Below are 15139 nucleotides of genomic sequence, written 5' to 3'. Positions count from 1 at the left end.
GATTTCTTTGGATAAATATTCAGAAGTGGGATTGCTGAGTGATTTAGTAGTTCTATTTTTAATTTTGTGAGAAACTTCCATACTGTTCACCGCAGTGGCTGCATCAATTTACATTCCCACCAGCAGTGTAATAGGGTTCCTTTTTTTTCACATTTTCACCAACACTTATATATATTTTTTTGTTTTTGGTAATAGCCATCATGAGAGGTGTGAGGCAATTTATTGTGGTTTTGATTTACATTTATCTGATGATTAGCAATATAGAGCATGTTTTCATGTGTCTGTTAATAGAGTATTTTTCTTTTACCCACTTTTAACAGAACTGGCTAGGGGGTGGAAAAGGAACAAGAAGAACAAAATCAATTATTTTTGGATTCTGGAGCTATATCTGTATTTATATCCAGTCTCATGCTGTGATTCATTTCATTACTCCTGGGACACTGTTTAGTCAAAAATCTGGGAACGCTTCTCCATTGTGCTGTGTATTCCTTTTTTTCTTCCCTTCTAATCCCAAGACAAGCAAACAGTATGCACAAAGAAGAACTGATATTGGGGCACAGAGTTTAACCTTTTGAAAGTGAGCTAAGCAAAATGCTGGCAATGGTTAGTCATGTCTCCCTTTTGTGTTTCCATTCTGTGGTTGAAACTTGACTGGAGCTTCAGGCTCTTTGTTAATCTTTGTTAACTATGTTGGTAATGACCGCTACCTCAGGTGCAGCAACACTGTCCAGTGTAAGAGTTGACACCTTGCTACCCTTTGATTGCCTCACTTTAGGGCTAGGAGGAAAATCAATCAAATTGATATTTAGAAATAGAAAAATAAAGTTATAATTGACAATACACCATCTCTATACCACACAAATACTCTCTGGAATTGTACAGAACTAACATAACATTTCTTAAACATAAGGAAAATTCTTAACCATGACTATTTAATATCTCAAGCAGACACCAACAGGACTTATAAAATCTCTGTTTTTGCTAAATTTGATTTTAAAATAGCTAAATAAACCTCTTAGAAATGCAAACTCTCAAAATATTCTTAATTTTCTTGTCTTTTTTATTTTAAGTTTTCCAGCCTCATATGACTGCTTTTGCCTTTGACCCAAGTTACTAAGATAGTTTGCAACTGGTCTCCATGTTAAAAGTTCTCAATTAAAAAGTGTCACAAATATACATAGCTTATACAATAATTTTCCTCAATATTCAAATTAAGACACTACATTTATTCCAGAGGCTACTTTCGTGGTGATAGACTAGATAGGTAGAGCGGACTAGATGGATTGCTGGACAGCCTGAAGTCCTGAGAAAACACCTTTGGGAACAGAAAAATAACAATCCTTACACTGAGGGAAGTTAAATGTAAGAACACATTCTTTTTCAGAGAATGTAGAAGTAATCTGGGAGCTTACTCCTGGAAAGAGTAAGAAATAGGAAACAAAAAAAATTGGGAAAATTCCACTGCGCCCAGGGGGTCTAGGTCTATTTGAATTAATACATTAAACATTACAGACAGTGACAAGCTGCAATCTGGAAGGGTGGAGTGTGACGAGTTTCTCTATGCTAATTGGGGACTAACAATGGACACCCAGAAGGACGTTCAGCTCCCAAAGCAACAGTCAATGATATGTCACAGAGAAAATGAAATAAAATCCAGGGATCCATCAGATACAGACAGAGAATGTGGATACAGAATAATGTACAAGAAAAGGACTAAAAGATCGGTGGTTTCTGATGCTCAGTGAAACATGGAATTCAGAGGAATATCTTTGTATTAAGATTTGCTGTTAATCCTATAGCTTTTGATAGGTGTACTTACCTTTATGAATACAACTACATACACATGGATTCATTTTAAAAGCCATAGCATATTTAGGTATCTATTAATGTTTTATGTAAATAAATTAATTTTTGTTGAATTACAGGTTTGTAATTTAATTTTATTGTAATTTTATTGTATATGTTATCTGACATATAATACACAATCAGTGTCAGCGATACACAATGAAGGTTCAAGTGCTTCCCCAAACCACACTTTTAATCAAAACGTAGAATTGTTGGGGCCCTTGTTAAAAATAAAGTTTTCTAAGGATCTCAAAAAAAAAAAATTATAATATGGACAGAATCTCCTAGGAAAATATTCATGACAAGAAAGGAGGTCTGAATCTTCTTCGTCCAATCATCTATGTAAGGACACTTTGGTTGTTCTATGTCTTAGCCACCATGAATAATGTTGCAATGAACATAGGGGTACATATATCTTTACAGATAAATGTTTTCAGATTTTTTGTGTAGATATTCAACAAAGGGATTGCTGGGTGATATGGTAATTCTATTCTTAATTTTTTAAAGAACCTCCATACTGTTTTCCATGGTGGCTCTACCGACTTAACATTCTCACCAGCAGTGTATGAGGGTTACTTTTTCCCCTACAGTCTCTCCAACACTTGTTATTACTTGTCTTATTGAAAATAGCCATTCTAACTGGTGTGAGGTGGAATTTCATTGTGGGTTTGATTTGCATTTCCCTAATAACTAGTGAAGTTGAGCATTTTTTCATATATCTGTTGGTTGTTTGTACGTCTTCTCGGGAGAAGTGCCTGTTCAGGTTCTCTGCCCATGTTTAAATTGGATTGGTTGTTTTTTTGTTGTTGAATTTTGTATGAGTTCTTTTTATTTTGGATATTAGCCCCTTATCAGAAGTGTTGTTTGCAAATATCTTCTCTCATTCAGTTGGTTACCCTTTTTTCTTGTCGATGGTTCCTTTTGTTGTGCAGAAGCTTTTTAGTTTGAAATAATCCCATTCATTTGTTTTTGCTTTTATTTCCTTTGCCTTTGAGGTCAAATTCATAAAATCCTCTATGAACCCAAAGTCCATAAGTTTGGTACCTAGCCTTTCTTCTATTCAGTTAATTGTTTCAGGTCTTATATTTAGGTCTTTGATCCATTTTAAGTTAATTTTGTTGTATGGTGACAGATAGAAGTCTACTTTTTTTTCTTTTATACGTGGCTTTACAATTTTTCCAGCATCATTAACTGAAGAGGCTTTCTTTTCTCCAATGCAGGTTTTTGGCTCCTTTGTTGAAAATTATCTGCTCAAATATATGTGAGTTTATTTCTGGGTTCTCAATTCTGTTCCATTGGTCTGTGTGTCTGGAATATTACTTGGCCACAAGAAAAGATAAATACTGCCACTTGCAACAACATGGATGAATCATGACATTATCGTGCCAAGGAAAATAAGTCAGACAGAAAAATGTCGAGAAGTATGTGGTATATAAAACTGAAAAAACAAACAAACAAATAACACAAATAAACAAAAACTCGTAGACACAGGCAATAGTTTAGCGGTTAAGGGGGAAGAGCGTGGTACAAGAGAGTAAAGGGGGTCAAATATATGGTGATGGAAGAAGAACTGACTCTGGGTGGTAAACAAACAATGCAATATATAGATGATGTATTACAGAAATGTACACTTGAAACCTATATTATTGGACTAACCAATGTCACCCCAATAAATTTAATAAAAATTTAAAACTAAATATATAAATGAAACATCTTAGTTCAATGATGAAAGAAAAAAAAGAAAAGGAAGGAAGGAAGGAAGGAAGGAAGGAAGGAAGGAAGGAAGGAAGGAAGGAAGGAAGGAAGGAAGGAAGGTTGGAGTATAGCATTGTGACTGTCATGTGAATTATTTTCCAGTCTATCTCCTTAGGATTTTTTCTGAGTGTGAGGATGAAGTTAAGCAAATCCTGAGAGTCATTTCATTGACATAAACTCATCGGGTACAAAGAAGAAAGGTGTCCTCAGTTCCTTCAATTGCTTTGTGCAAACACAGTCACAGAAATGCAGGCAACTGGGTTTTTTTGACAGTAAGAGAGAAATGAGTTATGAGTGAACAAACTATAGCAGATGTTGCAGACAATGGTGGCACTACCACAGGGAAACCAAGAGAGTTAACTTATGAAACCTATATGAGAATCATAATTCAGAAAACAGCCTTAGGAGTGATTGAGGTCCGGTGATTCCCACATTCCTTGAAACAACCCTTTATTCTGTTAAGGATTTTCTTCCTTTTCAAGATTTCAGCTGTCTGTGCAATTCTAGGATTTATATGTCTCTCTGTGATTTGTAAAATGCATTTTCAACTGCATAAAACTGCTCTACCTGTATGACCTATTTGTACCTTGAAATCAGCATGACCAAACCCAAATTTATTACTGCAGCTCCAAATGCAGCAACTCCTGGTGACTTGCATGTGTTGATTAATGGCAGACTCAGTCTTCCTCTTATCCAGAATACAACCTCTGAGACATCTTTGACTCTTTCCTACATCCACTTGATAAGTTGAAAAATCCTCCGTTATCTCCTGAATGCCTTTTACGTCCCTATTCTGCTACTTTCTCTTCCACTGCCATCTCGTAGTGAATACTATTGATGATGACAATTGCTGTGACTATTTGCTGAGTGCTTACTGACTAGATGCCACCAGAGCACCAAGGGCCTTTCATGACTTACCTCATGCAATCCTCAACAAATCTAGACAGGAATTACTATTCATCTGATTTCAGTTTTCCATATAAGGAAAATGATCATCTAAGAGATGTAATTATCTGCTTAAAATCACCAAACTAATAAAAAACAGAGTCAGGAGTTGAGCAACAACAGCCTAGCTTCAGAGCACAAAATCTTACCCATGTGCTCATCTGCCTTCCACAGAGATGTGTTACTTTTATAAAAGAACAATTTAAATAGTCTCCTGCCTGAATTCTGTCCTTCAACAAGTTACTCTCAACATTAATTTATCCAAAATACTGCTGTCAGAAAATTTGGTGATAATGTGAAACTCCAATTATGTCAGCCTCACATAAAATGTTCAGTGGCTGCCCATTACCTAAACAATGAGGTAAAATTTTCCTCTCTGCAATTCCAGAACTTTCATGTTTTAGCCATAACCTATAGTTTTCACCTTACTAATTTATATTTTTCCTGCATAACAATTCTTAAGCAATCAAATTTTTTTCTGACATCGTAGTTCAATGCCTGTCCTTCTATCTGCCATGATTGTCACCCTATTGATTTCCTATTCAGTCTTTAAAGATATTTTAAAATAAAGTCTTCATGATTAATGTGTTCCTGAGACAACCTTTGTAAGGGGGCACTATATCTCTTGGTCCCCTGTTGTACTTGGTCTGTACATCACTAAAAACCATTAACTTACTTTCATGGTAATCACTTTTGTGTATGGATACTATTCAATTTATCAAAGAGAAAATTCCCCTAGCATTTGGAACTTGGCCTCACTAGTCATTTCCATTTTTATTTTACACATTGATTAATTAGTTAGCTAATTAATTGCATGGTGAATTAAACTGAATTGACTGAAGGGTAAAGGAAAGATGTTTGATGTGGGAAATAACTGAAAAGAGCCAAAGAGCAGCAGGACCAAGGGAAATGGTAACATTTAAAAGAGGTGGAATCATAAGTGGCATATGGACTCCAAAGCAAGAAGGGACAGATCAGGGATGTAGCCCTACCCTGGTAGAGTCCTAGGCAATGGGAGTTGTAGGCTGGAGGAAAAGTGGAATCAATGACTCAAACTACCAGTATGTGTTGTGGCAGCACAAAGAGTGTTAGGATAGAGATGTTTTGAGGGAAACAGAAATATGTGAGATTCACACACATTGGATGGCTCAATTTTATAAATAAATTGCCAACAAAGCCACCTTCTGGGGTTAAAGAAGAAAGAGAAAGATGACTGAAAGAGAAGGGAACAAGTTTACGGTATTTCCTATGGGGAAGGAGACTAGAATCCAACAAAAACGGAAGAAAATATTTGATCTGCAGCAAGGAGATCCAGCTGAAGGAAGGTACAATAAATTCTAGTGAACCTACTGCGCATGATTTACTTACTTTTATCCAGTGCTTAGATGTTAGAGCAATTAAGAAACATTATTATATAACATTGTAAAAATTGCACAGAAGCAGTTAATATTGAATGTAGTTTTTTAATAAATAATATGTTTTGTCTATGTGTGTGTGTACACACACAGAGTCAATTTTGGCAGTATGTAGCTGTTAATTCTATGAAAGTATATTTTATAGAGATAAGGTATATATCTATAGATATTAAATATATAATATAATTAAATTATATACTTTAATTAAACATAACATATGCACATACTAATTAAATGCCAAATTACAGATGAGAAGAGCCAGTAACTAATAAGTTGATTCTTTTTCTAAGAATATGTTACGTGAATATTAAAACGCAGCTGCTTGTAATAAAAATACGTATATTTGACTAGGATAATAATGATTCAAATAGTTCAAAAGGTGATAATTTTTCTAGAATAAAAAGCTATCTTCTTAATGATAACAACTCCCAACTGAATAGACTGGACTAGTATTTTGATCCTGTGTTCGTTTTCTATCTTCTAAAGTCTTTCCTTCTTTCAATTTAACATACAACATTTGTATGTACTTTAGTTTTTACAAAACTATTTTCTATGTTACAGTTACATCTTTTTTCCTAACTAATATCCACCCATGCATGTAACAAACACTGATCAGATTGTTCCATCGAGCTATGCTTTTCACCATCAAATAAACAAGGTCTTTATACTATAATATTTATAAAAGGTCATTTATACTTGAAATGAACTTTAGACTCAGCCCTTGCCCTCTTCTTTATCATGGCTTTAATCAGCTACATCTCGGCTTTGTCCCATTCTATTTTTAGATAGACAAATTGAGAAATTTTCTAGCTTTATAACACAATAAATCGGCCTAAAATGAACCGTATCTTAATTCTACTCTGACTTTGGGCCCAAATTCTATTAACTAAATATGTGTCCTACTGATTATGTCTAATTTCTTGTCTGTTATTCATTTTTTCAATCTTTCATTCATACATATTGGTGCACTTGACAGCCACTGAACTAAGCCCTCAGGAAACAAAGATATACAGGGTCCCCTGCCCTGAGGAGCAATAGAAGAGAATATCTTCCAGTTTTTCAGGGCCCGTGCCCTGCCTTCATGTTATAAACTTGCTTGTACCATTTCTTCCTCAAACCTGGGACTCGAATTTTGACAGTTCTTAAATTCCCAGTTGAGGTTCCACAATCCACCCACGTAAACTCTCCACTGGTCTGCATTGATGTGCTTTGGTAGTCCTAATTGGAATCCTCATCCTAGATATTCACCCTAGACCACCAACCAATGTCATTTTCTTGCCCTTTCAACCTACATAAAGTCAAAACCTCAGCACTTTTCCAAAAATTTTCAAAAAATACTCAATAATTCTAGCAAGTTTTAAGACCCATCTCTCCAGGTCTGAGTTTCTGGAATACCTTTCCATTGTTTTACTTTTAACCTATTTATTTCTTTAAATGTAAGGTTTATTACTTATAAAGAACGCATAGTTGGAATTTTTTTTCTTTACTTTTTTACTTTTTATTCAGTCTGACATTCTCTGCCTTTTGGTCAGCAAGCTTAATCTTTTCTCTCTTAATGTTATAGATATGTTTGGATTAACGTCTGCCGTTTTGCATTACGTTTATCTGTGTCTCAGTACTTTATTCCTTTGATCTTTCTACTTTGCCTTCTTTTGTATTAAGTGGGTGTTTTTAATGGAATATTTTAATTCATTTTATGACTTTTTAATTATATTTTTGAGTTATTTCTCTCAGTGGTTGCTCTAGGGCTTGCAATATACATTGTATCATAATATTCTTCAAATTTATACTTAGTTGTTGTAAAATATAGAAATTTTACTCCTACATAACTCTTATTTCCCCACCATTTTGTGTTATTACTTTTATATAAATGGTCTATATATGTTACAAATCCAACCATACATGGTTTTAATGATCACTTTATATAATCTTACTGTCTTTTAAAGGAGTTGAAAAAAGAAGAGTAAGAGTATATTTTAAAAGTTTGTTATATTAACAAACTTATTCATCAGGTCCCATATTCTAATATTTCTTTCAAATATAGAAAAATTATTTAAAATCTTTTATTGTTAATAGTAAAACCATTCATAAACATATGAAGAGGAAGTAAACAAAGGCTTCTCTTGGATTCCTGAAACATCCTTCATTGTTGTTCACTTATCTCTTGTTATTCTTCATCAGGCTATTAAGTCTTTTTCATCTCCCAAAAGGAAAGGTCATTGTATAAATAATAATTCTTGTTACTTTATATCATAACTAAAGGAACTCTCTGTCTAGACCATCGTATTCTTCTAGAACTTTTTTTTTTGAAAAAAATAATTAAATTTTTTTGGGGTGACATTGGTAGTAAAATTGTATGGGTTTCAAGTGTACATTTCTATGATACATCGTCTACGTATATATTGCATTGTGTATTCACCACCTCGAGTCAGTTCTCCTTCCATCACCACATATTTGACCCCCTTTTTCCTCTTTGACCACCTGCCCTCCCCTACCTTAGAGCTTGTTTTAAAGTATGTACCATCTTGTAGGCAAATTATTTTGCCTACAAATAGAACCTGGTTAACACTGTCCTTGAGTTCATATAATGAGAATTATTTATTAAAATCTGCCTGCCATGTTCTTATTAACTTTCTATCTACAATTCTCTACAATCTTTGCAATCTTTACATCCACTGGTGATGGAATATTTAAGCATTTTTGTTTGTGTGCTTATTTGTTTCCTGTTTTGCTCTGAAAATATCAGAATTTTACATTCATTTATTTTATTTTTGCTAAATACTATAATACTGGGTTCAAAGGTTATTTTCCTCCTCTAACCATTTAAATATGTCATACAATGATTTTTGGCATCTATACTTGCTTTTGTTGCTTATTTGAAATAATGAGTCTTTTTCCTCTAACTGCTTTTAAGGTTTTGCTCTCATCTTTGATTTTCAGCAAAGTGAACATAATGTGCCTAGGTGCATGTCTTTTAACCTGATGTAGATTTGTGGAGCAAGCAGAATCTATGAGTTGGTATCTTTCTTCCTTCATATTTGAGCACTTTTACCGTTATTTCTTCAAGTAAGCTTCCATCCCATTCCTTTTCATTTTTGCTTTTGGGATTCCAATTATATATATCCTAGATCCTATCAGCATGCCCCACATGTCTCTTACGACCATTTCCCTTGTGTCTCTTGTACTTTGCTCTATTTTTTTCACACATACACACACACACACACACACACACACACACACACATGAGGTCTGACAACTAAGTTTGCGAACTTGTTGCAATGATGTTGCTAACCTTTTTTTGACATCAGAGGGATTATTCATTATGAATTTGTACCAACTGGACAAACAGTTAAACCAAGTCTACTATTTGGAAGTGCTGAAAAGGCTGCATGAAAATGTTAGATGACCTGAACTTTTTGCCAATAATTCATGGCTCTTGCATCGCGACAATGCAGCAGCTTACATGGCACTGTCTGTGAGGAAGTTTTTAACCAGCAAATAACTGTTTCGGAACACCTTTTCTACTCAGCTGATCTGGCCCCCAGTTACTTCTTTCTTTACCTAAAGATAAAAGAAATATTGAAAAGAAGACATTTTGATGACATTCAGGTCACCATGGGTAATACAATGACAGCTCTGATGACCATTCCAAAAAGAGTTCCAAAATTGCTTTGAAGGGTGGATTAGGTGCTGGCTTCAGTGCATAGCTTCCCAAGGGGAGTACTCCAAAGGTGACCGTAGTGATATTCAGCAATGAGGTATGTAGCACTATTTTCTAGAATGAGTTTGAGAACTTAATTGTCAGACCTTGTGTGTGTGTGCGCACGCGCGCGCATTTTTTATCTATGGTTTTAATTTGGTTTTCTTCTATTGCCCTATATTTACGTTCATTAATCCTGTCTTCTGTTGTATCAAGTTTGCAGCTTATCCCAGCCTATAATTTCTTTATTTCTGACATATTTTTAGTTCTCAAATTTGTATTTTATTCTTATTGTTCAACTCTGTTGAACTTTTCCATCTCATATATTTTGGCCATATTTTACTCAAATGTTCATTTTCTATACTTATAGCATACATAGTTTGAAAATGTTGTTTGCTAATTTCAACATCTGGATCATCTTTGGGTCGTTTTTATCTCTTCATAATTGAACTTTTTATTTTCTACTTCTTCATATATCTAGTGATTTTATTATATGCTGGATATTTTGGAAAATATCTTGAAGAGTTTTGGGTTATTTTAATATCTTCTAAATATTATTAAGTTTTGTTTTGGAATGTGGTTATGAGTATATCACCATCAGATCACACTAATTCAAAGGGTTGCTTTCTTGCTTTATTAGAGAAGGATACTTTTGGGTTGCACATACTCCTAGAACATGATTCCTACTCTTATGATATAGTCTTTATTTGTACAATATGGCCTTTCTTCAATTTAAACTGAAAGCCTGGTGGGTTTAACAAGGTCTGTCCATTCTGGTAGGGCTTAAACTCCAATCTGTATCTAATGGTTTCACCATTTTGCAGCCTCACAGTCTCTTCTTTCTTTTGTAGTCTTCGATAGATGTCTTCTACTAGTTTTTTTTTTTTTTTTTTTCCCAGAGATCCACCTTTGTACTCACAGCTTAGATGCCATTCAAAAGTGAAAGCTCTGAATTAATTTTACAGAGAATTTTAGGGCTAATATTGTGAGATTTCTGATATCTGCCTCCAAATTTTGGCATCCCTGAACCACAGTCTCTGTCTTCATTCAGAGAACATTACTGTTTTTGTTTTGTTTTGTTTTTTGAGGGGGTGGGGGTGAGGGCTAGTCTATTTCCCTAAGGTGCAGTTTGTAAAAAGTCCTCCCAAAGAAATCTGGGAGGTATGCACTGTTAACCGTGTGTTCTTCTTTGTTCTAAGGATCAGAACTTTCCATTGTTTGCTGAATATTCATTTAAACAGTTGTAAATATGTAGCTTGAATAGGTATTTAGCATGGGAGGGTTTCAATGCCATGTAACATATCGTGGCTATAAATCGAAGTGGTTCCCCATTTTTCTGGGTTTCTGTCTTCCTCATATATTCCATTCCCCATAAGATTTACTTCATACCCCATACCAGGAATTAAAGTAGCCTCTTCCTAATATTAATGGTTTGAATCCCTGTCTATTGCCTATTGCCAAACCCACTGTACATTATCTGCAATTACTTCTTCAGTAAACGCACAAGTCTTATCTTGATCTCTACTTTTTCTGCTTTTCTCTTTATCTCACATTATCATTCCCCATCCTACCCAGGATATCTGTCTATGCATCAGATCCTACCTGCTCTAAATCTCTGAAACACATTATTAATTAAGTACTTTCTATGGCATTTGCCTTACAGTGAAAACTTTTTGATATTTTAGAACTTGACTTCCTAAAACGGATGAACTTGCCTTACTTGAAATTGAAGCTAAAAGCAAAAATGCATAACCAATGTTTCCATTACCTAAGTTATATGCAGCATATATTTTAACTTAATTGATAAAAGCCACTTAAGTGAAATAGAGAGAGTAAAGGTCACCTTGCTTTGTAATGATAAATGAGGGGGAAATGAAAAGAATTCAGTATAGATTACTCTTTGCAGATGTTGTTCTGTGAAGCATAGGCAAGAAATAGGTCAATAACTATAGCATTCAGGCCCTGAAATGATTAATTTATAATTTTTCCATTACTTATTTCAATTAATATTTATTGGGTACTTAGTACATATCAGGCACTGCGATATTGTGATGAAAAAGAAATGGGCATAAGGACTTGCTCCAATGGGACTTACTTTGAGTAGAAGAAGAGAGAAAATAAATAAGTAAAACATGAGATGCTCATAAGTACTATGGAGAAAAATAAAGTAGGAAAGGGAGACAGGAAGTAGGGAGAAGTGGTGCAATTTTCAATAGGATGGTCAGGGAAGGCCTCACTGATAAAGTGACTTTTAAGCAAAAACTTCAAGAAAAGGAAGGGGCATGATTCATATTGAGACCTGTGGGAAGCATGTTTACAGCTGAGCAAATATTGGAAGATATTTAAATGTTGATAAGAAAGAGCTGGTGCCAAGAAACAAATGGAAGATCTGAAAAAAAAAGTAAGAAAATTGAGAGTGAGATCCTTGATGTGGTGCACATTGATGGGAAGCAATGTACAAATCCAACCGATTGACCTTAGAGAGAAGGGACAGACCGAACATGTATATTTGATTTAATAATTATAACAATGACACTTGTAGATCGCTTCCTATATTCTGAACACTGCTCTCACCTTTTTCATGCATGAACTCAGTTATTCCTCACAAAATTGCCCTAAGGTAGGAGTTATTATTCACATATTACACATGAGGAAACTGAGATCTAAAGGGGAACTCGTCCAAGTTCACAAGCTAATAAGTGGTGGAATCATATGAAAATCCAGACATTCCAGAAATAATTAAACTTTTGAGAGAATAGAAGTATGAGACGAATGTTTTGAGGGATGTAACTTCAGTGAAAAACAAACCACGATGGGAAGAGATGATGAAATGCTGGGCCTTGTAAGTGCACATCAGATTTTATCATTGTTGTTCACCAAGTTGTCTGTTCCCTTCTAAACAGAGCAAATGACTTCTACAGACTGATTTAAACAAATGAAGTGTCATTTGAACAATATTTCTGTGTGTTTATTTGAGATAAAAAAGTCTCAAATAAATTCTCTGCAACCAAGACTTTAAAATATTAAAATGCTACATAAAGTGTTTCATTGTGCACATAAAACAAAAATTGGATTAGAAACTGAATTAATTGATGGTTCACTGAGCAATAAAATGAATTAAGTATTGATCCTGAATACTTTAAAAATGGGAAACTAATTCACATCTGAATTTGATGCAAGGTAAACCTGACATAAGAAGTAGTCTTTTATTAAGAGAAATAATATGAAGATTAATAGGAATAATTCTTAGTGTAATGAATGCTAAACAGGCATGAATTAGTTGAGATAGGACGATACTAACAACAGTAACAAAAGATTGATAACATTTTCAGGATTAGATCAGGAGTTGTCAGGAGAAATTTATGAAAAACCTGCTTTAAAACCAGCTTTACATTATTTTGTATTTACTATAACTTCCTCTTGCCCAAGATGGTGACAATGGTAGAAACCAGAAAATGGATCGTCTTGAAATCCACATTTAAAATCTTGAACAATTGGAAAATATAAAGGTGGGAAATGGTGTAATCATACTTGAATGAAAAAGAAAAAACAATCCCATTTTATTTATAAATACTAGATAAACTGAAATGAAGGGACTAAAGCTGGGAAGTCAGGGAAGTATTTAAGAGGTTGTCGCAAACTGCAAGGAAACGTGGTGACAATACTAATTAAAGCAATGACACTAGTAAGTTGGAGAGGAAGCAATAAATATGTAACATATTAAAAAGTAGAGCTTACAGAATCCATGGCCAATAGGAATGGGGAGCTAAGGGACATGAGAGAATCAAACATGATTACTGGGATTTTGTACAACTGCTTGACTGTAGGAATGCCAAAAATATCTTGTGCTGTATGTCTTATATTTTCTTTGCACATCCTCCCTGTTCTCTGCTCTATTTAGCTGAGCTGTGTAAATTGTTTTATACTCTCCCTTTCATTTGGCTTCTGGTTTGGATTTCACACAGTCAGAAGAAAGGAAGAGTGAAAGAGTGAGGTCAGTATATTTCCTTGGTCCCTCCCTTCACAGTCACTTCAGGCCATGTGTCTTCTCAAGGAAGCCTTCTCAACTTGATCCTCTCCTAAATCCCAATAAACAGTTTTTGTCCTAGGCTGAAAGAGAATACAGGGTTAGTAACAGCTCTGCTGCTAATAGCCTAGGATTGTTACACTGTTTGTTGTGGCCTTCCTATATGCCACGAAAGCTCTGTGAATAACCTATTTGGATATAAATATTTTTAACTATTTTTTTTTTTTTTTTTTTTTGCTATCCACTTCTTTTGGGAACCTAATTGAAATGATTCCCAAACCGTTCAGTTTTTTATTTTAAAATTTTAATTATAGAATTCTGCTTTCCATCAGGATGGAGAAACAGGAACTATTAATAGATTTACCCTCTTGCAGAAACAATAAAAAACATTGGAGAACAGATAAAAATGGGCAATGATTCCTAGAGATAGGAAACAAAAAAGGTGAGCTCTATGATTACTCCATCATTTTGACTGCTGTGAGGAGACTTCTAACCCAAGATATTAGGACAGCACCCAGCTGGAGATGGAGATGACTGTGCAGAGATCAAGGAAACTATAGTTCACAAGACAGAATACCAAAGAGGAAAGAGCTACATACAGAGAGAAATCCAGAGATCAACAGAGGATGCCCCTCAAGTATTCAATAAAGAACTGATCAGCCCATGGATGTGAGAAAACTATCCAGGGTCTAGGGAAAGAACCATTTAGAAGTATTAAAGGTAACAGTGCTCAGCATTCAGGAGGGCCAGAATAGTGGTCCCAACCAACCACATCAAAAGAAAAAAAAATCATAATTTAGAGTGTCCTGGGTAGAGTACTCAGGTACTCTCACCCCAGTAAGGAATGGAGAATACCTAGCCTTAGACTTAGCAATGCTTCAGAACCGCCTAACAAATCAAAGAAGAAAAAATAAATAAGCAGGAAAAGAGGAGAAAAAGAAATGGAATATGGAAAAGCAGAAAAGAACTAGCAAGAAGGTAGATGTGAATTCATACATATTGATGATTACATTAAACATAAATGGTGTACTTATTCCACTGAGAGTTTGTCAGAGAGAATAAAATCACAAGACCCAACTTTATGTTGTCTACAAGTAACCCAACTTCAAATTTTAAAAATGCTAAGAGTAAAAGGTTGGAAAAGATAAACTATGAAAATCTAAATCATAAGAAACCTACAGTGGTAATATTATATAAGATGGACAGATATTACAGGGATAAAGAAAAATCATTTCATAATGATGGAGTCAACTTAGCAACAGGCTATAAAAATCCTAAATGTGTGTGTACTTAACAACTGAGTGTTAAAATATCTGAAGAAATATTTATAGAACTTAAAGAATAAATAGAAAATTCTACAAATTCAACTCTCTTCTATCAACAATTGATAAAAGAAATGGAAATAATATTAATTAAATATCTTAGCAACATTTTTCTATCTAGTCATCATAT

The 15139-nt window shown here is 34.4% G+C and overlaps 1 protein-coding gene across 1 annotated transcript; it reads left to right on the top strand.

Annotated features, from left to right (window-relative positions):
* Positions 1 to 1580: 1580 nt before the first annotated feature.
* On the top strand, positions 1581 to 1745 carry LOC117020786 (DNA-directed RNA polymerases I, II, and III subunit RPABC4-like). The gene has a single exon (XM_033103488.1). It carries the CDS (start codon positions 1581 to 1583, stop codon positions 1743 to 1745), a length of 165 nt encoding a protein of 54 aa, XP_032959379.1.
* The last annotated feature ends 13394 nt before the right edge of the window (positions 1746 to 15139 follow it).

Source organism: Rhinolophus ferrumequinum, chromosome 3 (genome assembly GCF_004115265.2).
Source record: "Rhinolophus ferrumequinum isolate MPI-CBG mRhiFer1 chromosome 3, mRhiFer1_v1.p, whole genome shotgun sequence".
NCBI lineage: Eukaryota > Metazoa > Chordata > Mammalia > Chiroptera > Rhinolophidae > Rhinolophus > Rhinolophus ferrumequinum.
This window is presented reverse-complemented; position numbering and strand designations above follow the sequence as displayed.

What these genes read in the sequence shown, in the direction of transcription:
- LOC117020786 (XM_033103488.1), top strand. Translation starts at nt 1,581, where the DNA reads ATGGACACCCAGAAGGACGTTCAGCTCCCAAAGCAACAGTCAATGATA.